Raw genomic sequence first — 25288 nt, forward strand, 5'->3', positions numbered from 1 at the left:
CCACAGTTTTTCTGCTTAGATAACATTTTGAAATGAATAAATGCATACGACCAGCTACTGTGGATTTGATTTAGTAGTAAAAAAAAAAAAAAAAAAAATAAGTACTGCTAATGAGAGGCAGTGTCCTCAGTGCCCACAGAAACCTCATCATCCTGCAAGATGAAATCAGCCTTGGTCCTTCATTAGTACCCTTTACCCCTAGGACTCCTCTGAATGGAGGGTGGAGAACTTCCATTCAAGGGAGAACCTTAGGCGCCCATCTCTTCATTTTCTACTTGGCTGAACTACTTGAGACTTCATTAAGTCCTTGCCTGGGTACCTTCCCTTCCTCCTTCTCCCCAGCCCTTTATCAGATTCTTTCTGTATACGGGTTTCCCCTATTAGATTGTAAGCTCCCTGAGGAGCTTTCTTTTTAGTATTTTTATCCTAGAGCTTATTTATTTATTGATTACTTAATAAATGTTTATTGACTGACTGGTAGTGGATAATGGGGCCAGCCCTGAAGATGGGAAGACATGGGTTCCAGTATATTCCTCTATCACATACTACTGTGTAACTTAACACTTAACCTCCTACTGCCTCTAAAAACTCACTAAGACTACAAATCACCCATGAATTGCCAGTTGGAGGACATTCCTACACCAAGAGTTTCTTATACTGATGACCTATAGGTCTGGGGAAAAATAAAAAAGATGCTCATTTGGGGTTTAATTTGCCATTTCCTACTAACGTGGCTTTAGATGGGCAGCTGCAGGGGTAGGAGAGGGATGAAGGTAATATATTAAAGAACAGCAGCTGAATTACGGTTCTCAGATGTTCCTGGGGTCTTACTATTGTACTACACTGACCCTGGAAAGCATTAGACTAATTCTGAAATGGATTTTTGCTGAATATAAGGAGGAACCCTCTCCTAAAGCCCTCCTATGATGCCTCATGTTGTCATGGAGGGGAGTACTTGATTCTCTCAGGGCCACCATGACTGTAGAACAAGAATTTAGACAGCTCCCCACATGGTTCTCAGGCTCATTTTTAGTATGGGCCCAGTAATGGGTATGTGTCCGTCATCTGAACCTCAGTATACATCTGGACAGGCTCCCCCTCAGGTCAATGGTAGGTGATTAGGTTTCTTTTGGCCACAATATGTCACATAACCAACAGTCTCCCAAAGTACTAAGGGGACCTCAATCTGCCTCAGTGGAGGGAGTACCTGCAACCAATAAAATCGTGTAGGAAATTAACAATTCCGATTGTTCAGAAGCCACTTGTGCTGCTGCGTGACAACCACTTGCCAGGGATGCTGTAGAGGTGGGGGCTTTGTGCTTAGGTGACAGTTGGACTAGATCAGGGGTGGGGAACCTATGGCCTCTTTGAGGCCACATGTGGCCTTCTAGGTCCTTAGGTGCCGCCTTTCTGACCGAGTTCAAGTCTTACAGAACAAATCCTTTTATTAAGTGGATTTGTTTTGTGAAGTTTGGATTCAAAAGGCCACAGGTGATCTCAAGGCGGCAGGTTCCCCACTCCTGGCCTAGATGACAGCCAAAGTCCCTTCCAGCTCTAAGAGTCTATCATTTCTCTTTTTAGTCACACAATTACAGTTTTTTGCTTTTTTTTTTTCCCCCTACAGGGATAATCTTACCTCAGATTTTTAAACAGTGGCGCATCCACGTGTGATCTTGGGCAGCGAAAAGCGACCACACCTATAGAGAGCAACTGCCCAATTACTCCTGGCAGTAAATGTTTCCCTGTCAGGTCTAAAGTCTGCCACAGTGATTCATCAAACCTAGAAGAGAGGCCGAGTTATTTCAGAAAGTTAAACATTAGGAAATCTCACTAACCCTTTCCACCAAAAAATGATGACAGAGATACTAGAACCAGTCTGGATTGATTTGAGGCTTCTCTGCCTGATATGCATTAGTCTATTAGCAGAATAGCCTCCCAAAATTCTAAATTCCAAAAATAATAACCATTCAAATATTTGCTGAGGTTGATGATAATGAAGTCCATATCAAAATACTTTATAGCTGGAGATGGCTCTCTGGGAAGGGGAAGGGGAGGGATACTTGGGATAACTATGGTAGTGTAAGAAAGAGAAAATATCAGTTAAAAACTTATTTTTAAAAAAACTCTTTACAGCAAATTCCAAGGGACTATTCCAATTCTTTAGATTTTTAAAAAATATTTAGCGATGTATCATATTATAGTCAGATTTCTTATGTTTGAAATATCTGGGCTAATGCATACAGCTATGCAATCTTTTTTTTTAATATGCTGTTTTAATATTTTTTTCTAATGGGATCTGTCCTATTTTACTGAAAACTGTTGGGCTGGTGATAGAGGACCCGAGAATGCTGGGAAGGATCCCTTCTTATCTTAGATCTGGCCATTTCAGGTGCTGGGAAGGAGATGCAAGAGCTCTGGGGTTCCAGCTTTTGAAACTCCACTAATCATTGCTATTAGCTTATCCCAAGGAGATGAACTTGCCTATTTCAAATGGTTTTCCAGTTTTGTTCTAAAAGGCCCACTTACCACATTTCAGGTCATTATTCCAAACTAGGAAACACAATTTCACAACCCTGTGCTTAGTACTTACTCTTTTCCCCACCTTCCCTGATTTAAATCATCTTTTCACAAAATCATAAAAAACCACTTTCAGCCATTAGGTGGCAGGCAGAATTCAGGAGCAACTCTAAACTGAGTATTCATATAAGTGGTCAACTGGATACTTTATTCACTTGGCTAGTAGAGAGAACAAATCCACGATTGCCAAGTGATAGTGGAGCTCAGTGGAAAGATGCTGAGCTCTCAGGCCTGCAAGAACACATGTATTGATGGTTGGAGACAAATGGGCCAGGGGTTGGGGCACATACAACCTCAGGAGCAGAAGCCTTTCCGGAAGACCTGGACAAAGAGCCTTCCTGTGTTCCTAGCCCTACACTTAGCATTTACATGGTAACAGCAGCTCCCACTGTCTTTCAAAGGTGCACATGCTCCCTCTAGAAGAAGCCTCTTTAAGAAACAAGTAGAGAGAAGAACGGGAAGTGAAAATAACTGAAAAGTGAAATTTTTAGATGACCTTTGAGGCTCTCTTCCAAAGCTGAAGTCCTGTGATCTGTGATTTTTTTGGGAACAATCCTGCTAATGGACTAATACAAATCAGACAGAGAAGCCCTAAATCAGAACCAGGCTGTCTCTAGGATTTCTGTCATCATTGCTGGCTGAAAGGGTTGGTAAAAAAAACAAAGGTAGCAGATGGCTACCCAAGGGCTCAGGGTATGAGGCAAGAACACTGAATGTTAACAGAGCTGTTAAGGAAAAAGAAAGCTTACATGTAGGGACAGCTAGGTGGCGCAGTGGATAGAGCACCAGCCCTGGAGTCAGCAGGACCAGAGGTCAAATCCGGTCTCAGACCAGACACTTGACACTTAATAGCTGTGTGACCCTGGGCAAGTCACTTAACCTCATGGCCTAGCAAAAACAAACAAAAACAAAACAAAACAAAACAAAACAAAAAGCTTACATGCACCCTGGGGGTTAAAAAAACAAAAAACAGGCACAAAACCAGGATGAGGCTCAGTATATAGAGGCCCAAGAATTCTCCTACCTTCCTTTGGCTGTGAGTATTCAAAAAACATTTGTTATTGATAACCATCGATCATCAGTTCACAGGTCTGATAAACTGTACTGCTGATTTTTTAAACCAACCAGTATTTCCTATTAACAACATCCACCCAAAGCATCGAAGCAAAAGACAATAAAATACTCACGAGAGGCGATGCCACCTCTTACAAATCCCAGAGACTCTTACAAGGTCGGGCAGAGACAAATATGAAAAGATTCCAAGGAGCAATTCGTCTGGAAGCATATCCCAAGAAATTCCTTTAATAAAACAAAAACATACCAGGCTTGTTTCCTCAAAATTCTGATTTGAGCACATAGGTAATACAAAACTCTATTAAATCCTTTTTGTACACTTTTAAAAGTGGACCTATGGAGGGAGTGGAAAAAGCATAAAATCTGGAGTCAGATGAATTGGGTTTGAATATAAGATTTGCCACTTACTACTAGTGTGATCACAATAAAAAGTCATTCTTCTTCCCTGGGTCTCAGTTTCCTTATTTGTACAGGGGTGGGGCATCCAAAGACAAATAATGGAAAAGCCTCTGCCCTCAAGGAATTCATATTTTATTGGAGAAAACAACAGCATATTCATATATCAGGATATAGACATATTTGCATATATAAATAAATGTGTAAGTAAATACAGAATAATTATTAAAATAAATACAGGGCAGTTTCGAGAGGGAGGTCACAGCAGCTTGGAGAAGAGGACTAGGAAAGCCTTCCCCTGGAAGACAGCAAGTTAGCCAAGCTTTGAAGGACCTGAGAAAGTGCTTTCAAAGCACTGGAGACAGCCAAAGAACACAGATCAGAGACAGAATGTCATGCAATGAGGTATATTAAGAAGAATGGTTTAGTTGAATTATAGAGGGCATGAAGTAGAGGCATATATAACAAGACTAGAAAGACAGGGTAGGGCCAGATGCCAGGGAGCAGTGTGAGTGATTTTATATTAATGTATAATACAATATTTTATATTTATATCTTTAACAAGATGAGGCTCAGAGTATTGGGGGTCCACGTTAGGCTGGGACAACTCAGTCGGTCAATAAACCAAGCACCTATATGCCAGGCACTGTACTAAAAACTAGGAATATAAAGAAAGGCAAAAGACAATCCCCACTCTCAAGAAGCTCAGTCTAATGGAGGACACAACATACAAACAACTAGGTACAAATAAGCTATAATACGGGATTTGTTTTTCCTCCATTGGATCCAGAAGGCTCCGGAGGAGAGAGTGAGGCTGGTGACTTTGCACAGCCCTCTCTCACTTAAATCCAGTTCACCTGCATGTCATGGCATCACCTCCCTGATGTCATGGTCCTCTTTGAACGACAAACAGCAGCAGCAATAACGGGATAAATTGGAAATAACCAACAGAAGGAAGGCACTAGAATTAGGGGGATCAGGAAAGGCTTCTTATAGAAGGTGGGATTTCAGATGGGACTTGAAGGAAGCCAGGGAATCCAAGAGTTGGCAGATGAAGAGGAAGAACATTCCAGGCATGGGGGACAATCAGTGAAAAACGCCCAGAGACGGGAGGTGGGGTGTCTTGTCTGAGGAACAGCCAGGAGGCCAGCGTCACTGGATCAGTCTATGTGACATGTGTTTTTGGGGGGGGTGGAGGGAAGAAAGGAAGCACAAGTCATGTAGAGTCAGAAGATTTTACAATTGATAAAGCACTAATTATTGATAAGGTGCTTAATAATTAGCTAACACATCTAATGAACTTTGTACTACTGTATTTCTCATGGTTCTGCAGAAAAACTTCAGTCTAAAACAGAAAAAAAAACCCCAAAACACCTAGCCTGCATTTCCTTTATAACACCTGAGCAGCTTTTTAAAAAAAGTAAAAAAAAAAAAAAAAAAAGGAGTAAAAGGAGTAAAAGGAGTTTATCTTAGAGGCAGTAAGGTGCTACTTGACTTTACTGAGTAGCGGAGTGACAGAGTCAGGCTGACAACTAAGAAAAAGAACTTTGGCAATTGAGTGGTGGATGGATTGGAAAAGAGAGAGGGCTGGAGGCAAGGGGAGTGATGAGGTCATTGCATTAGTCAGGGTGAGAGGTGAGGAGGGATCCATGAGTTACTAAAGCAGATGGGTGCAAGGGGTATTGTGGGTAGACATGACAAGACCTGGCAGCACAGAAAGTGATCTCCGAGTCTCTTCCCAGCTTGAACTCCGAAGGTCATTTATCTTATAAAAGAAAGGAGCATATGTTTGACCCAGATTCCACTCCACCCCCTCTCTGATATATTTTTTCAGTTCAATTTTTAATCTATGTGAACAGTTTTCCACTTGTACCCAATATAGCAACTCCACCCTCTTCTCCTGTGTGATGAGGTTTCATAGGAGAACAAGGATGCAGGACAGAAACAGCTTCCACAATAATGTAACGGAAGGGTGACTAATGTGGGTGACAAAGACCAAAGAAACAACTCCAAAACACACCATTTCAACAGCCTTGGAAACAGCCATTCACTTTGACCTTTTCTTTTTTTTTTTGTGAGATGATGCTGATTTAATAATGCACTATGTTTTCCTCAGGAGTGCAGATAAACACTGCATTAACTACATGAGGCCACTGGGTCTGTCTGGCCAGACTGACCTTTTCAAAGATGAGTATTTGTTTGTTGTGGAAGCCTGATGAGAAATAAACTTGATAGGATGTAGTAACACAACACAATCCATTTAGGGTTGAATAAAAGTGTTGCAGTGATTCACCCAGGTGACACAAACAACTAAAATACACAGAGCCAATAACTTAGATTTACATAACATTTTAAGATTTACAAAGGGCTTATCCTATATACTACCCCCTCCAAAGCATTCATGGGGTTACCATGCCAGTGCTGATCAGCATGTTAACTTGTGTGTTATATCTATGTTTGCGCATGCACACACTCATGTTCATGTGTATATGTGGGAATCTGTATGAAATACATAAGATAAGCACTTTATAAAACTTAAAACTGATATAAATGTTTATAAAATATTAGGCCCAAACTCTGTGTATGGGTGGTGTTGATCTGATTGGCATAGTAGCTCCTTGATACAGGTAGAGTATTCCTATTTCCATTTTACAGATGAGGAAACCGAGGCTTTAAGAAGCCAAAGATCACATGCCCTGCCTGGGATTCCAATTTCAGGGCTTTCTCCTACCCCATACCAACTTCTAACTTTAGGGAGCAGATTTTAAGATTTTAAAATCTTACATTCCCAGGAACATACATATTTTCCTGCTTCTACCAGCAGGCATATCCTGGGACTAGCTCCTGTCCCAGAAGGAATTGGATAAACAGCTTCGATGCATGGCTGCAAATGTCAGTATCTCTGTTGCCGTCTTACTGGAACCCGTGTTTCCTGCTCAGAACATGTCCTGGCTTCCCCCAGTTTCAGCCCACTGAAAAACTGTTTGATGGGGCTTTCAAGAATTTGGATAGGATAGCAAATTCTCTATTATTCAGAATACTTCTGGAATAAGTGAGTTTTGGAGTTGAAAAGGAATTCAAAGTTTATCTAATCATGCCTACATCTAAACACAAATTCCACCCCCTTCCCCCCAATACATCCCAGACAAGTGGTCACACCAGACTCAGAAGAGGTTCAAGAATGTGGAACTCACTCTCTCCATAAGGCAGGCTGTTCCACTTGATTACGCAGCAAGTTTCAGCTTCCTCTGCCTTTCCCGTTACACCCAATTATACTGATGACAAAGTCCTGCTCCATGTACATCACCCTTTGTCTGTGTCTTTGCACTGGCAGTTCCTCCAGCCTGGAAGGCTTCCTACCCTACTCCTCTTAGAATACTTAGCTTCCTTCAAACTCAGCTCACAGGCCACCTTTTGCAGGCTGACTTTCCTGCCCCAGCCCTCAGCCACTTAGAGCCTTCCCCTCTACTTACCTATCATCTATGCTGCATGTATCTTGTATGTGCCTAATTATTTCCATGCATTTACTAAAACATAAACTCCCTGAGGGCAGAGACTATGTATTCTTTGTAGCCAGCCCTGAGCTCAACGTAAACACTTAATAAATACTTTATTTATAGGAGAGGAAGAAGGAGTCTTGGAAGAGTGAAAAATTGCCCAGGTTACTTAGCATATTGGCAACCTTAAACAATCACCTCTGCTTACATAAGGAAGGAAAAAAAAAACCTTAATTTCAGATTTATGACCATCAACTGCTATGCCTACAGATCACTTGCTGAGGAAGGGAAAATCAGATATCTTTTCTGCTCTACCTAAGCCAGGTTTTTAAAGGGCATATGGAGTCTAGTCAATTTGCTGAACATAAGACAGACCCAGATTCGAACAAAAACAACGCAAGACCACTAAGAAGCCATGTGACCTTGAGCAAGTCACTTCCCTTCTCTGGGTCATCTTTAAAATGAGAGGTTAGCAGGGCTGGGGAACCCGCAGCCTTGAGGCCACCCGTGGCCCTCTAGGTCCTCAAGTGCAGCCCTTTGAATCTAAACTTCACAGAACAAATCCCCTTAATAAAAGGATTTGTTCTGTAAAATTTGTTCAGTCAAAAGGCTGCACTCAAGGCCCTAGAAGGCCACTTGTGGCCTCCAGGCTGAAGGTTCCCCACCCTTGGTTTAGCCTAAACAATCTCAGAAAGTCCCTCCTGGTTTTAATTGTCCATGAATAAAATGTTAAGGCCAAACAAGACGAATTTGTTGTGAACTTGTCACCAACTGTACTTGTAACAGAAGCAAGCTGAATCTCACATACCCGCCTAAATTTCTTCTCTCGAGTCTAGCTACTTTTGCTGCACTTTGTTCAGAGGAAGTGGCTTATGCTTACCCACAAGAGTAATAAAATTAATAATAAAAAAAAATCAATCATCTGGAAAGAGCTTGCCTTTTCACCCAAGACACAGAGAAAAGGGACCCTGGGTCCTGTTACTTGCTGCGCTTTGGGGTTTTTGACCACAGGCAGGTACAGTTCTTTCTGCAGGTTAAGCAAATAATGTCCTATCTTGACAAATGACTCATCAGGGTCTAACAGTGGTAAGTGGGCACTGCTTCACACAGAGCCATGTTTCTATTAAAGGATCCCTTGAAATGGAGCAAACACTGGATTCAGAGTTAAGAGCCACTTGAGTTGAAATCCTAGCTCTTACACTTATGAGCTGTGTGATGTCAGGCAAATCACATCATTGCCCAAGATCTGTTTCTTCATCTGTAAAATGAGGGGGCTGGATTGGTCCAAAATATTCACTGGCTCCCTACTAAACTCCTAGGTTGGCATTTAAGGCCCTCCAGAACCTGGCTCCTCCCTATCTTTCCCACTGTTTTCCTTTTCTCTGGTCAAACTGGCTGAGAGAGGGAGAAACCAGTTTGGTGAGAGCTCCACTCTAGAGAAGGCCTAAATCCTGGACGGTTTAAATAGTCCTAGTCGACAGGTCAGCCATCCTGACATTTGTTTAATGGCACCCATCACCTTTTGCTCATGCCCTGATAAGGGCCGGCGGGGCAGGTAGTCAGGATTATAAACACCTGTGGATCAAATAAGCTCTCCTTCCCCACAGATATCTGACTCAGCTGTGAGGCACGTGCTTTGGATTGTGTCCCTTACCAGAAGGCAGGGTGAGTTCTCCAACACAGGTGTCTTACACACACAACTGACCCTAAAGATCAGTTAGAGGCGTTTTGGTAGGGGCTTATCGGTTTTAGTAAGTATAGTTTTTATTACACTATTTTTTATTATTTATATATTTATTGTATTATAATATATTATATTTTTATCATTACACTATTATTTTTATTACACTAAAATAGAGATGTAGTTTGTGAAAACTACTTCAGTAAAAAGAGAACACTGGCCCAGGAGTCCCAGGACCTGGGTTTGAATCCCATATCTAATGCTGACAACCAGTGTGACCTTGGGTACGTCCCTTAACCTCTTGAGTCTCAGTTTACCCATCCACAAAATGAGGGAGTTAGACCAGATGGCTCTGAGGTTTCTTCCAGCTTGAGGTATTTAGGCACTTCATGTAGGCCACCCATGGAGTCCATGACTCAACCTCTTTAAACAGAGGCTGCTGGAAGCCCTAGGCTATAGACACATAATGGTGCAATGACCAACACCTCCTTCACAGGGTCAGCCCTCATGATGTAACAGCAGAGGATGGATGTACAGGACAAGTTTCCTCATCTGTAATGAGGAATGGGATAGAATGAGTTTCCTTGCTTATAAACTCATCCATAAAAAAACGACCTGTAATGCTGACGCTGACACACTGGAAGTAGTGCCTGGACTTTTCAGGGTGCTCCTTGGTAGTCCACCCTTATCTAGGGTCACTGAGCTCAATGACACCTCCAACATAGTCCTGCTGGGATGGTCCCTCATGACACAGGGTGACTTTTTTGATTGACAGGACTGAGAACAAAGAAGACCTCAATCTGGGGTCCATAGACTTAGAGGATCCATGGAAAGGAAAGGAAGGAGGAAAAGGAAAGGAAGGAGGGAGGGAAGGAAGGAGGGAGGGAACTAAGGAGGAAGGAAAGAAGGAAGGAGAGAAAGAGGGAGGGAAAGAAGGAGAGAAGAAGGAAAAGAGGGAAGGAACTAAGAAAGAAGGAAAGAAGAAAGGAGGGAAGGAGGAATCTGGGGTCCATGGACTTTCAGAGGATCCATGGAATGGAATGGAGGAAAAGGAAAGGAGAGAAGGAAGGAGGAAAGGAAGGAGGAAGGAAAAGAAAAAAGGAGGGAGAAAAAAGGGAGTGAAGGATGGAGGAGGAAGGAAAGAGGTAAAGAGAGAGATAGGAAGAAATTATTCTAATATGCTATTATTATCTTTATTTTATAGTTGAAGAAACTAAGGCAGACAGGGGTTTAGTCACTTGCCCAGGGTCACACAGCCAGTAGATGTCTTGAGGCTGGATTTGAACCAAAGTCTTCCTGACTCCGGGCCTAGTGCTCTATCCATTGTGCCACTTTGCTACCTCATAGATGGGGGAGGCAGGGGAAGGGGAAATCACATCTTCATTTTAATTTTAATATAACTGGTTTATTTTGTAATCCTGTGTATCTTTATCTTGTAGATTTAAAAACATTATTCTGAGAAGGGGTCCACAGGCTTCACCAGATCACTAATCTACACCACCCACACACCTACACTCACACCCACCCACAGAAACCCTAATGATGGGCAAAGTCTAATAAGATGAAATTTAATAGGAATAAATGTTAGGTCCTATGCTGAGGTTCAAAAGGCAATTACACTGGTACAGAATGAGGCATACAGTTCAGCTGCAAAGGGCCTGGAGGTTTTAACAAACTGCCAGCTCAGGATGAGACAATGTTGACACAGTAGCCAGAAAAGTTCTTGCAATCAGGCTGCATTAATAAAGTCTAGCACCATATTTTAAGCTCAAACTGAGAGTGGATTGCATCCAGAGAAGGGAGACCAGGATGCTAACAAGGATAAAAAAACTGCTCCTTGAGAACATGGTGGAAAAAGCAGGAGATGTTAAGACTGCAGAAGGGATGGACACATGATAGTTCTATAAGTATTTGAAAGACTGTCACACGGAAGAATCAGACCTGTTTAATTCCTGTGCCTTCCCCCACCTAATTAGTTCCTATCTATTCTGCATATAGCCTGTTTGTACGTTATTTTTTTTTTTTTGCATGTTGTCTACTCCATTCAATTGGGAGCTCCCTGCGGGCAGGGAATATCTTTTGACTCTTTTTTGTATCCCCAGCACTCAGCACAAAGCCTGGCTAACAGCAGGTGTTAATTATTAAGTGTTTTGCCTGGGTCCAGAGGGTAGGATTAGGACAAAGAATGGAAGTCATAATCGGCAGATTTATGCTTCATAGATGAAAAAACTTCCTAATGATTAGATAACTCAAAGTGGAATGGGTTGCCTCAGTAGGGAGTGAGTTCTTCATCTCCTAAGACCTACAGGATTTAAGGGTAGAAACAGCATCTAATCAAACCCCCTCTTTTCATAGATGAGGAAACTGAAACCCAAGAGAGATTAAGGGGCTTGCTCCAGGACAGACAAGTATTAAGTGGCTGGACTTGGATGCTAACCCAGGTTGTCCTGACCCCAAATGCAGGTCTCTTTTAATGAGCAAGGTGGCTTCGACAGCACCAATCTGAAAGATCGATTATTGAGGAATCCCCTTGATTGAAGACTCATTTGACCTCTTGGTTCCCTTCCAACTAGAGAGATTCTAAGATTTGTATGACTCCAGGTTCTTGGAAGACTGTGCTACCCTCCCTATTATGCCCTCTTCACTCATTCCTCCATGTCTGTTCTCCTAAGGAAGAACCCTTGGTGATACAGCCAGAGATCCTTGGAGCACGAGGTACCCATAAATAACATGCTTACAAACTGCTTTTCATACATCTGTCATCCTTGCTCCTCATCTTTCCATTTTAATTGTCTGACACATCACCGCTTCTTGCCTCTTCTATCACCTCTGGAAAACATCCAGGGAAGAAGACAGAATGAGAATTTACTGCTTTTCAACTTTCCTGTTCTAACACTTTATCTTCATTTGCTGAGACATTACTTCTTTGAGAAGCAGCTTAGCCAGGCAAGTGCTGAACTTGGGAGCAAAACTGAACTCACATCTTGTCTCCAACGCAACCAAGGATCAACTACCCAGCAAAACTGAGCATAATCTTTCAGGGGAGGACATAGACATTCAAGGAAATAAGGGACTTTCAAACCTTTCTGATAAAAAGGCCAGAGCTCAACAGAAAATTTGACCTTCAAATATAAGACTCAAGAGAGGCATAAAAAGGTAAACAGGAAAGAAAAAATAAAACAACAACAACATATTATTAATAAGGGCAAACTGTTTACATCCCTCCAAGGGAAAATGACACTTGTAACTCTTAAGAACTGTAATGTTATTATGACATCTAAAAAGGGTTAGACAGAGGGCACGGGTTTAAGTTGATGTGGATGTAGTGGTAAAAAATCTAATTAAGTGGTGAAAAGAGGAGGCAGACAAGGTTAAATTACCATCACATGAGAAGACACAAAAAGCCAAATATAGTAGAGAGAAAGAAGGGAGATGAGCACTGTTTGAACCTTACTCTTATCAGATTTGGTTCAAAGAGGGAATAACATAATCAGTTTCGCATAGAAATCTAACTTACCCTATACTAAATAGAAAGGGTAAAGGGAAAAGAAAAGGGGGGGGGCTAATAGAAGGGAGGGCAGACTGAGGGAGGCAGTAGTGGAAAGCAATACTCTACTGAGGAAGAGAAGAGAGAAAGGAGAGAAAAAAAAGCATAAAACAGGGAGGGTGAAAAGAGGAATGGAGAGGAAGACACAGATGGTAATTCTAATTGTGAATGTGAATGGGATGAACTCTCCCATAAAACGTAAATGTATAGCAGAGTAGATTAAGAACTGTAAACCTATAATATGTTGTTTACAAGAAATACATTTGAAGCAGAGGGATACACATGGAGTAAAGGTAAAAGGCTGGAGCAGAATATATTATGCTTCAGCTGAAGTAAAAAAAGCAGGGGTAGCAATCTTGATCTCAGACAAAACAAAAGCAAAAATAGATCTAATTAAAAGATATAAAGAAGGAAACTACATCCTGGTAAAAGACACCATAGATAATGAAGTAATATGCACCAAGTGGTACAGCAGCCAAATTCTTAAAGGAGAAGTTAAGAGAGATACAGGAAGAAATAGACAGCAAAACTATACCAGTGGGGGACCTCAACCTCCTCCTCTCAGAACTAAATAAATCTAACCACAAAATAGAAAGAAGTTAAGGAGATGAAAAGAACCTTAGAAAAGTTAAATATGGTTGACCTCTGGGGAAAACTGAATAGGGACAGAAAGGAATATCGGAGGTACATGGCACTTCACAAAAACTGACCACGTACTAGGGCATAAAAACCTCACAATCCAGCATACAAAGGCAGAAATATTAAATACATCCTTTTCAGATTATGATGCAATAAAAATTACATGTAATAGAGGGCCTTGGAAAAATAGACTAAAAATTAACTGGAAACTAAATAACCTAATCCTAAAGAATGATGGGTCAAATAACGAATCATAGAAACAATCAATAACTTCATCCAAGAGAATGACAATAATGAGACAACATACCAAAACTTATGGGATGCAGCAAAAGTGGTTCTTAGGGGAAGTTTTATATCTCTCAATGATTACATGAATAAAATAGAGAATGAAGAGATCAATGAATTGGGCATGCAACTAAAAAAGCTAGAAAAAGAACAAATTGGAAATCCCCAATTAAATACCAAATTAGAAATTCTTAAAACCAAAGCAGAGATTAATAAAATTGAAATTAAGAAAACCATTGAACTAATAAAACTAAGAACTGGTTTTATGAAAAAGCCAATAAAATAGATAAACCTTTGGTTAATTTGATTAAAAAAAAGAAGAAAACCAAATTACCAGCATCAAAAATGAAAGAGGTGAATTCACCACCAATAAAGAGGAAATCAACAATTAGGAGCTAATAAATTTGACACGACATTTCACTAATAAATTGGTGAAATGGATGAATATTTACAAAAATATAAATTGCCCAGATTAATGGAAGAGGAAATAAAATACTTAACCCCATTTCAGAAAAAGAAATTGAACAAACCATCAATGAACTCCCTAAGAAAAAATCTCCAGGGCCAGATGGATTTACAAGTGAATTCTATCAAACATTTAAAGAACAACTAATTCCAATACTATATAAACTATCTGGGAAAACAGGTGAAGAAGGAGTCTTACCAAATTCTTTTTATGATACAAATATGGTGCTGATACCTAAACCTGGAAGAGCCAAAACAGAGAAAGAAAATTATAGACCAATTTCCCTAATGAATATAGAAGCAAAAATTTTAAGTAAAATATAAGCAAAGAGATTACAAGAACTTATCTGGAGGATAACACACGATGACCATGTAAGATTTATACGAGAAATGCAGGGTTGGTTCAATATTAGGAAAACTATCTGCATAATTGACCATTTCAACAACAAAACTAACAGAAATCATGATTATCTCAATAGATGGAGAAAAAGCATTTGACAAATACAACACTCATTCCTGTTAAAAACACTAGAGAGCCTAGGAATAAATGGAGTCTTCCTTCAAATGATTGACAGTATCTATCAAAAACCATCAGCAAGCATTATATGTAATCGGGATAAGCTAGAAGCATTTCCAATAAGATCGGGGGTGAAACAAGGATGTCCATTATCATCACTGTTATTCAATATTGTGCTAGAAATGTTAGCTGTAGCAATTAGAGAAGAAAAAGAAATTGAAGGAATTAGAATAGGCAAAGAAACAAAACTATCCCTCTTTGCAGATGATATGATGGTATATTTAGAGAATCAAGTAAAAAACTACTTGAAATAATAAACAAATTTAGCAAAGTTGCAGGATATAAAATAAACCCACAGAAGTCATCGGTATTCCTATATATTACTAACAAAGCCCAGCAGCAAGAGATAGAAAGAGAAATTCCATTTGAAATTACTGCAGACATTATAAAACATTTGGGAAGCTACCTGCCAAAACAAAACCAGAAACTATATGAACACAATTAGAAAACACTTTTCACACAAAGTCAGATCTAAATAACTGGAAAAATATCAGTTGCTCACGAGTAGGCCGAGATAACATAATAAAAATGACAATTCTACCTAAATTAATTTACTTATTCAGTGCCATACCAATCAAAATACCAAAAAATTATTTTATAGAGCTAGAAAAAAACAATAACAAAATTCATCTGGAAGAACAAAAAGGTCAGAATATCAAGGGAACTAATGAAAAGAAATGCAATGGAAGGTGGCCTAGCTGTACCAGATCTTAAAACGTATTATAAGGCAGCAATCATCAAAACTACTTGCTACTGGCTAAGAAATACAGTGGAAGATCAGTGGAATAGGTTAGGTATGCAAGTCATAACAGTCAATGACTATACTAATCTACTATTTGATAAATCCAAAGACCCTAGCTTCTGGGATAAGAAATCACTATTTAGCAAAAACTGCTAGGAAAACTGGAAAAACGCATAGCAGAAACTAAGCATAGACTAACGTCTTACACCCTATACCAAGATAAAGTCAAAATGGGTACAGGATTTAGATATAAAGACTGATACTATAAGTAAATTAGGAGAGCAAAGAATAGCTTACCTTTCAGACCTATGGAGAAGGGAAGAGTTTATGACCAAACAAGAGATAGAGAACAATATGAAATTAAAAACGGATAATTTTGATTACATTAAATTGAAAAGTTTTTGCACAAATAAAGTACAACCAGTGTCTCTGATAAAGGTCTCATTTCTAAAATATATAGAGAACTAAGTCAAATTTATAAGAATACATATCATTTCCCAACTGATAAATGGTCAAAGGATATGAACAGACAGTTTTCAGATGAAGAAACTAAAGCTATCTATAGTCATATGAAAAAATGTTCTAAATCACTATTGATTAGAGAAATGCAAATCAAAATGACTGAGGTACCACATCATATCTATCAGACTGACTAACATGACAAAACAGGAAAATGATAAATGTTGGAGAAGGATGTGGGAAAACTGGAACACTAATGTATTGTTGGTGGAGTTGTGAAATGATCCAACCATTTTGGAGAGCCATTTGGAACCATGCCCAAAGGGCTATAAAAATGTGCATACTCTTTGACCCAGCAATATCACTTCTAGGTCTGTATCCCAAAGAGATCAGGGAAAGGACCCATATGTACAAAAATATTTATAGCAGTTCTTTCTGTGGTGGCAAAGAATTGGAAATTGAGGGGAGGCCCATCAACTGGTGAATGCTGAAAAGTCATGGCATATGAATGTAATGGAATGCTACTGTGCTATAAGAAATGATGAGCAGGTAGACTTCAAAAAAACCTGGAAAGACTTATATGAACTGGTGTAGAGTGAAATGAGCAGAACCAAGAGAACACTGTACACAGTGATAGCCACATTTGTGATGACTGGCGTTGATAGACTTGGCTCTTCACAGCAATGCAAGAATCTAAGACAACTCCAAAACACTCGTGACAGGAATTGCTATGCATACTCAAAGAAAGAAACAGGGCGTCTAAATGCAGATGGGAGCATACTATCTGCTCCCCTTTTCCTTTGTTGTTTTGTTTTATTGTTTCATTCTTGTGGTTCCCCCCATTAGTTCTAATTGTTCTTTATATCATGACTAATGGGAAAATATGCTTAATATGAATGTGTAAGTAGAGACTATATCAAATTGCATGCCATCTTGGGGAGGGGGGAGGAGAGGGAGGGGGAGAAAATTTAAAACTCAAAATCTTATGTAGGGCCAGCTAGGTGACGCAGTGGATAGAGCACCGGCCCTGAAGTCAGGAAGACCTGAGTTCAAATCTGGCCTCAGACGAAACACTTGACACTTACTAGCTGTGTGACCCTGGGCAAGTCACTTAACCCCAATTGCCTTAAAAAAAAATCTTAAGACAGTGAATGGTGAAAACTAAAAATTAATTAATTATATATATATAAAAAAAAAGGTAGAGAAGGGAGCTGGTTGTTGGAATCTTAAGAAGCTGAAAGGGCTTGTGTGGTTCATGATGCCAGAAAGATTATTAAAATAAATGCTGATGCCCCTGGGGTTGATGAGACAAGATGAAGTGGAGAGAAAAACTGAGTTAGGTGTTCATGTCACTGAGAAAACTGGGAAAGTGACTTGCAGCCTGGAAAAATACAACAAGGATAAAGAGAAGCAAGTAGAAATTGATTGCAAGGATTTCATAGCCAGGAAAGACAATTCTTATAATTTTATGGACTCACATAATCATCACAGAGATCACAGGACCTAGATCAGTGCCATCTACAAAAGGGACAGTTAATGAATCATTGGTCATTAATTGTTCAGGTAAAAGGGACAGGCTGTTGAAGCTCAGTGATAACTGTGGTACAGCTTCCAGGCATATCCAGATCATGATCACCTAGAAAGGTTTGTCTTCAACTGTGCTTTCCCAAAGAACAAACAAGTCACTACTGCTTCTCAGTGTACTAAATACACTAAATAGCAATTGTATTAACGAAAAGGTAAAATTCAACAGGAAATAAACTTAAAGCTTTAAAAATCTTGCACCTATATACGTAGTCAGAGAGTTGGGAAGGACTTTAGACATCATGTAATTCAACAGGGCCTCCCCCACTATTTCACAAATGAGGGAACTGAGGCTCAGACAAGTTAAGTGACTTGCTCAAAGTCACACAGGAGTTAAGAGGCAGAGCTGGGATATGAATCCAGGTTTTCTACCTCCAAATATGGCTCTTTACACTGTCTCTCAACTTGTGACCTGGTCACTACGATGGAGCCAATTTTTTTTTTTTAGTCAGTGGGGTCAGTATGATTCTGTTCAGGCCTTCACTCCATAGCTCACAGAACTGTCTTCCTTTCTGCTTTAAAAAAGCTGCTGTGGTGGTGATTATTGTTATAACTGGCCCATTAAACCACAGGAGAGGGGCTGCAAGATGATGCCATATTGAATAGAGTACCAGGCAGGGAATCAGGAAGGCTCATCTTCCCGAGTTCAAATCTAGCCTCGGACACTTACTTAGCTGTGTGACCCTGGGCAAGTCACTTAACCCTGTGTGCCTCAGTTTCCTCATCTGTAAAATGAGCTGGAGAAGGAAATGGCAAACCACTCCAGTGTCTTTGTCAAGAAAACCACAAAAGGAATCAGGGAGATTTGAACACACTGACCAAAAATGAACAATAACAAAAGGCTTACCCCTTGGGGAAGAGGCTAAGTAAGTATGGATTGGTGATTACTGTGCTGGAGAAGTAGGGGGAGGTGTTAAAAAAGTTTGTCCTGGCTGTGAAGTACAGGAACAGAGGCAGCTTAATTCTGGTTTCAAAGGCTACAGACCTTTCGAGTATGTACAATTTTAGATTATCCTTAGGGGAGAGAGGAAAGCAGTGAGGCTCAATGTCAAAATTATTGACTCATTTCTACAACGTTTGTTGGGTGCCTGCTCTTTACTCAATACTGTCTGAGATACAAAAGATATTATAATCCTGGTGAAGCTGTGAAACCTAAGTCTTCCTGACTCCCTGCCTTGGCGCTCTAACCTAGCCTTAATTGCCCATCTAGGACAATTTCATGCTCAAACACTTGTCCAATGGGCAGGTGTAGAGACTGTGGAAAAAAGGCCCACAGGTACAGGACAGTATTACACAGTGTAAACCAAAGCATGAACCTGCAAGTCTTCATCTTACAAGCTCTTCCCCAATAATTTATGCATTCACTTCTGTATGTCACAGATCTAGAAGCTCAGTGCCTCAGTTTTACATAGTGAAAAGGTATGTATGTATGTGTGTATGTATCATTTCAGAAAACTCAAGGCCAGGAACACACCTCTGCCAATACAAGTGTATTAAGTACTGAGTCTAGCCAAATGTTACAAAGCCAGTATGTGTTAAGATGAGGGAACCCAGGTCCCCCTAGCTCTGCCTTCAATATACCACAGAATAATTAAATGACTCTCCATATTGAGATCCGCAAATATAATACATCTGGAAAGAATGAATTAGAATCAGAAAACCTAGATTCAAGTCCTGGTTTTGCCATCTACTTACCTGTGTTCCTTGAGACCTTACTCTTACGGAGTGAAATGAAGAGGTTGGACTCCGTGGGTCCCTTCCATCTCTGAACCTATGATCTGGTGCTTAATAGTTACCCCTAAATGCTTTCTATTAACTCCTGGAACAGTTTTGCAGTAAAACAAGACTTTTCAGTCTTTCAGACTTAACTCTTGCCCCAAAACATACCTGAACTGTTCTCTTTGGATTGCCTCGGCCTGCGGGCAATTACAAAGTCCTTTTCCTTCGCTTTCACCTTTTGCTTTTTTGGCGGAGGGGCTTGAGTTAAGAGCAGCTCCTGGGGGATGTTTTCACTGTCCACCTTATCTTTCTCCAGAACTGCGACCCCCATTCCTGAGAGCAAATCCGATGTCTTGTTAAGATCCCATCCCCACGTGAAGGTGCTATTAACATTGCTGTTCGAATCGGGAATCTCCTGGAGGTGTTTCCTGCAGGAAATGGACAAGTTGCATCCTTATAGCTTTCCATTAATTACCATCTCCCAAAACGGATGCGTCCAAGCCAAATCGAAACAAGGGCTTGCAAAGCCACCTTCTGTATGTAGATAACACTGCTTATTTGGAAAGCACAGGTGATTGTCATAAATTGGGATGGGAAGGGGCTAGGGAAGCGAAAGCTGGTAAGTTAGGATACGTGTGCATTTATCAAAAACGACTTTTTTCGTTGCAGACTGTGCCTAGGTTACCTAAAAGAGGAGTGAGGTAGGGAAGAGGCAAAAAAAGGGAACCAGGCATCCAGGCATCCAAAACATCAACACCCACGCCCAGCCTGCCCAGCTTGCAGAGCCACGAGGCAATAGACTCCATTCCCAAACCCACAATTACCCAAAGCAATTAAGCAGAGACGGCTAAAAAGATAATGGTGAGATACATAGTATCCACATTTTTCTTCTTCTCCATCCGCTTGTTCATCATCGCAAATAGGTCTGGTTACCTGTGCATGATGGGCGTGCCGTAGCAGAGGAGGGGATTTAAAACCTTGCATCAATTGCGCGGCTCTCGGTCTCCGGATCCACGCGTCCCGACTAGGAGCCGCACCACTACTCCCCGCGGTGGGATCCGGACCCAAGAAGGCAATGTTCCATTCAACCCGCGCGCGGAACCTTTTCCCTCTCCTGGTAGGCGGCCTGGGGGCAGGCGCGCTGCCTGCTGGGATTTGTAGTCCCCGAACTACCAATCCCTCGGTCCTTCCTCTTGCCAAATCATCAGCCTGCGTCTGTCCCTCCATCCCACTCTTCGTATTTCTCGCGCGCTCCTTCTCACTATGACCCAGAAGCCCCTGCGGGGCGGGACGCCAGCGAGGCCGGGGAGAGTGGTGACGTATTCTTGAGGAAGCGGAAGAGAAGTAGGGGGCCGGCGGAGAAATGTCACCGGCTTGAAGGCAGCCGGTGTTCCTGCGCTGCCTCGGCGCTTCTGCTCCGTACTCACCTCGCGACGGCGGAGGCGCCGGCGGGTCCTCGCGGCCCCTCCGCCCGTTGGCCCGCGGAGCTCCAGGCGGGACGGCGAGATCGGGGCTCCGGAACGCGCAGTGGGTGACGGCCGCGGTGGGGATGGCGATCCCGGGGGCCCGCCGCGCCTGCTGAGGGGAGCACAGACGCCCCGGTAAGTCGGCGGCAGCGGGGGGTGGGGGTGGGGCGGAGAGCCTCCCCAGGATCCCAAGCCTGCCCGGGAAGCATCTCCACTCCGCAGCGGAGGGTGGGGTGGGCATGAAAAGGAACGAGGGGCCCGAGCTCCGCTGCCGGGAGTGGGTTCAGGTGAGGGGGCGTCACTAGCCATCTTCCTCCTCCCCACCGCACCCCGGCCGCGACCCCGAAAGTTGCGGGTTCACGGCTCCTAGGGCCGAGGCTTGGAGGGTGGTGAGGGGTCTGGAGCTGGTCCGCATCGCGCCGGGATGTCCGAGCGCGTTCCGGGGCTCTGGGCAGTGCGAGCACCTGCGGCGGGGGGCGGTGCGCCCGGGAGGGGGCGGGGAGGAGGTGGCTTCGGTACCCGGCTGCTAATGGGGAAGGCCGAGAGGGAGCCTCCCCTCCCCCAGCCGAAATGCGGCGTCGGCCGGGTGAGCTTCGGGCTGCCCTTCTGGGCCTCGGAAAAATGGAAAGCTGAACTATCTGTTTCTCGAATTAAGCCTCCCTTCTCCCGGATGTTTGTTTGTTCTTGATGTTTATTCTTGTTTATTTAGCCTACTCTTTGTGGATGGATGGGTGGATGGATGGGTGGATGGGTGGATGGATGGATGGATGGATAGATGGATGGATGGGTGGATGGGTGTCAGCGCTTTTCTTTCAGAGAATGCTTGATCTCTAAGATTATTATCATGCCTGCGACATTGAAAATAAATTATCGGTATTGTGTTGGGGAAACAAAAGGAATTGTGGATGATTCGTAAAGTATAGTGACTATCGGTATTGGTTGAATTGGCTATTGTTATTTTAAAGCTAGGTAAATTTACGAGCACCAGGTTTAGTGCTTACTCTGCGTAGTTCGTTAAATTAAAAGTGGTTATATTAAGTAATTATCTTTATTTTCTCATGCATTTAACTTTATTATCGTGAAACTCCCCCCGCCCCCGCCTCTTTTGTCAATGTGGTTTGGGGGCTTAGTCCAAAATATTTGACCACTCTTTAGTTACTCTTCTGGGGAAAAACCATTTAAACGAGTGTTTAAACGTAAATAACTATATTCTTCTCCAGGAAAAGTATATTTAGGGCAAAGCATGCCCGATTTAAATGCAAGTCATTTTTATCTTTATCAATTTCTTCATTCTCTTTCTTTACACAGATGGTTGATTATTAACTAATTTTTTTTATGGTTATAAAATCTTGAGGTAGGGGAAGGGTTCTCTAAAGGTTCATTGTTTAAATGCGTTATCCATCTTGATGCCAGGTTTTCTCTTTACTATTTATAAACTGGCTAGATTTTTTTTCTGCTAATACTTTTGTGTTGTTAAGTGTAAGGTATAAAATTCTAATTTTATAAATTAGGAACATTTTTTGTGCTTTCTGTCTTTTATTCAGACCGTGAAACTTCTCTCATTTAAAACCTATGCCGATGTACAGATTAGTAAAGGACTCCCATTAGAGGACTTCTGGTTTAAACATCTTGAATGACAGCTCTAGGGAACAAAGTCCTGCAATAGTGGAACAGGTGTTTTGCAGGCAGCAGCGTCATCATTATTACACTGATAAACCAGAATGCCTAAACTTGCTTAACGTGGGTTAATGTATTATGCATTATATTCAGTCCTGACCTATTGTCTTAACTTTTTTCAATTTATTTACATTATTGATAGTGCTACCTAAAACCATGATAACTTTTAATCCATTTTAAACTTGGAGTCATCCAGCCTGTCAGTTTTCAGTTAGATGGTCTCCACAAGCTTAGATTTAGCATTTTCTGAGTAATAAAGATCCTTGATAAATTTTAGGTTTTTTTGTATTTAATCTCATTTCCATAACACCTCGTTTTGCATCTAGGCAAGATATGATTCTTATTTCTGTGGTAAGGATTATTAAAAAGATATATATTAGTGACCTAGGTAATGAGTTAATAATATGCTTATTATATTTGATGCCATTGAGCAGGGGTTTGCCAGCGCCTTGGAAGCTTGAAATAGAATTCAAAGTGATGGTAAATGAGACATGTGTCTATTGGACTTCATCCTACTGGAATATGTGAGGTACTTGGTGGCAGAAACAAATGAACAAATACAGGAGGATGAATGGCAGAGCACAGATAGAACAAAAACTGGGAATCACAGCTGATCACCAGTGAAATAAGATATAGGAATATGGGTAGTGTAATAGTACCAAAACAAACATGATAAGTATTCATGTTAGTAGAAGTAATGGCGAGATTAGTGAATAGAGAAAGCTGGACTCAGTCAGGAAAACTTGGGTTGGTGCTGACATATACCAGAATGACCCCTGGATAAGTCACTTTACCTCCAGTGCCTTGGGCATCCGCATTGGTTGTGACAGTTTACTCTTAAGAGGTCTCTATACCAGTAAAATCACAGATCTCAACCACTTACACTTCTCCCATCAGCTTTGATGATATCACCTACATTAATAGAAGAACTGGGATGTAATCCTTTTAAATTCTCTTGGTTTTTACACAAAGGGGTAAAGGTATTGATGCCATTTGTTTACCTTGTAGATAAATGACTAAGTACTATGGTGTATAGTCAGAAATTTTGGGTGCCTAAGCAGAGTATTCCAGAAAGGGTCCCTTACTCTTTGTTAAATATAAAACATTCTCAAAGTAGGTAGGACTTCCTTGGTGATATTTATAACTATAAAGGATAAAACAGCTAAGTACCTTAAAGAGCTATTTAATTAAAATTGGCTCTCCTTGTCTTTCCACTTTATCCTCACATGATGTCCACTATAGCCACATAAGCAGTTAATCTTCAACCAATTCAGAAAGTTTAGTGTTTCTTAGAAGTTTAATAGTTTTCTTTAGACTGCTCTGAAATTCTTTTATCTTTAGAACATTCTATCACCTAGGTTACTACTTTATCCTTTTTCTTAGTTATTCTGGTTTGGCCTTTTTTGACTTCTTTAGCTTCTGGATCCGCAACATTTTAGGAGTTTCTGAGGCAGTTGGTAGATGAAAAAAAATAGTGGTTATCTAATGTTTATTTTGAAGTACATGAAGAGTTTTCAAGTGAAGGCTACTGACCAATTTGTTGGATTTTTAAATATCACAAAGGATTGAACAAGAGAAATGAACTTAAATTGATGAGAGAATTCTTTTAGTTTATTATAAAATGTTATTTTTTCCCTTTATTAATCTGTCTCTCCCATTCCCCTGTCTAACTCATGGATCAAATTAAGGGGGAAAGAAACCTAATAAAATAAAGCCCTCATTACAATAACTGTAGTCCTATAAAACAAATTCCCACTTTGTGTTTAAAAATGCATATCTTCTGTATTTTATCACCACATTGTCAAGAAGTATCATGTTTCATCATTTTTTGGACATGTCATTTATTAAAAAGTTGTTTTACTCTACAATTTTGATAATGGGGAAAATTGTTTTCCTATTTTCTTTCTTTACTCTGCATCGTTTCATAGAGATCTTTCTTGAACTGTCTCATTTTAAAAATTTCTTTTGGCAAAGTAATGTTCTATTACTTTTGTACACCGTAGTTTAGTTAGCCATTCATCAATTGGAGGACACTTAGTTTCCAGTTTTGGGTTCCCATGACAGGAGCTGTTATAAATATTTGTGTACATATAGGTCCTTTTCCTCTTTCTTTGATTTCATTAGAGTATGGACCTAGTAATGGTATAGCTAGGTCAGTAGGAATGCACATTTTCATAGTTTGGGAAACATAGTTTAAATTACTTTCCAGAATGGCTGTACCGATTCAAAAGTTCGACCAACAAGGCACTAGTATACTTGTTTTCCCACCGCCCCTCCAACATTTGTCATTTTCCTCTTTTGTCACATGCCAGTCTGCTGGGCTGGCTTGAAACTTGAAGTTGCTTTAATTTGCATTTCTCTAATTATTATTAATATAGAGCTTTTTTCATATAGTTGGTGATAGCTTGTATTTTTTCCTTTGAAAACTGCCTGTTTGTATCCTTTGGCCATTTATCTATTGAGGAATGGCTCTTATGCTTATAAATTTGAATTAATTCCTTGTATATCTTGTGAGACCTTTAGAGAAAAATCATTTAGACATTAGAACCGTAGGCATCAAGTTCTCAATTATTATTATTATTACCATTATTTATTTGAAACTTTGATTTTAATGAGGTAGGGAATTCCATCTATCCATACAGATCAACAGCTGTTCTGAAATTGTAGTTATAGTTTCCTAGGAAAAAGATTCTTGCCCAGGGTCGTACAGCCAGTATATGTCAGAAGATGGACTTGAACGTAAGTCTTCTTGACTCTTCAGCCACAAGCCTGTTTACCTAGGAAGTTATTCAATCTCTGCATATGTGGAGGAACTCTAGTGGGCTCAGTAAATAAAGCATGGGCCTTGGAGTCAGGCAGACTCATCTTCCTGAGTTCAAATCCAGTCTCAGACACTCACTAGC

General features: G+C 40.8%; 2 protein-coding genes across 3 annotated transcripts in view; one reads left to right on the forward strand and one right to left on the reverse strand.

Annotated features, from left to right (window-relative positions):
• Positions 1 to 20514, reverse strand: part of LOC114034267 (S-phase kinase-associated protein 2-like) — a 29741-nt gene extending 9227 nt beyond the window's left edge. Inside the window, exons 1-4 of the mRNA XM_027849904.1 lie at positions 20176 to 20514; positions 19411 to 19670; positions 3765 to 3876; positions 1637 to 1780 (exon numbers count right to left, since the gene is read on the reverse strand). Coding sequence (XP_027705705.1) covers positions 1637 to 1780; positions 3765 to 3876; positions 19411 to 19670; positions 20176 to 20183 — 524 coding nt within the window. The 5' untranslated portion in view covers positions 20184 to 20514. The remainder of the gene's footprint in view (positions 1 to 1636; positions 1781 to 3764; positions 3877 to 19410; positions 19671 to 20175) is intronic.
• Positions 20515 to 20759: 245 nt separating this feature from the next.
• LOC114033765 (LMBR1 domain-containing protein 2) overlaps positions 20760 to 25288 on the forward strand; it is a 59134-nt gene continuing 54605 nt past the window's right edge. For both annotated transcript variants that reach the window (XM_027849425.1, XM_027849477.1), the window contains exon 1: positions 20760 to 20843. The gene's annotated coding sequence lies outside the window, so the exon portion shown is untranslated. The remainder of the gene's footprint in view (positions 20844 to 25288) is intronic.

The sequence above is a fragment of the Vombatus ursinus genome, unplaced genomic scaffold (genome assembly GCF_900497805.2).
Source record: "Vombatus ursinus unplaced genomic scaffold, bare-nosed wombat genome assembly UNPS02000255.1, whole genome shotgun sequence".
NCBI classification, from domain to species: domain Eukaryota; kingdom Metazoa; phylum Chordata; class Mammalia; order Diprotodontia; family Vombatidae; genus Vombatus; species Vombatus ursinus.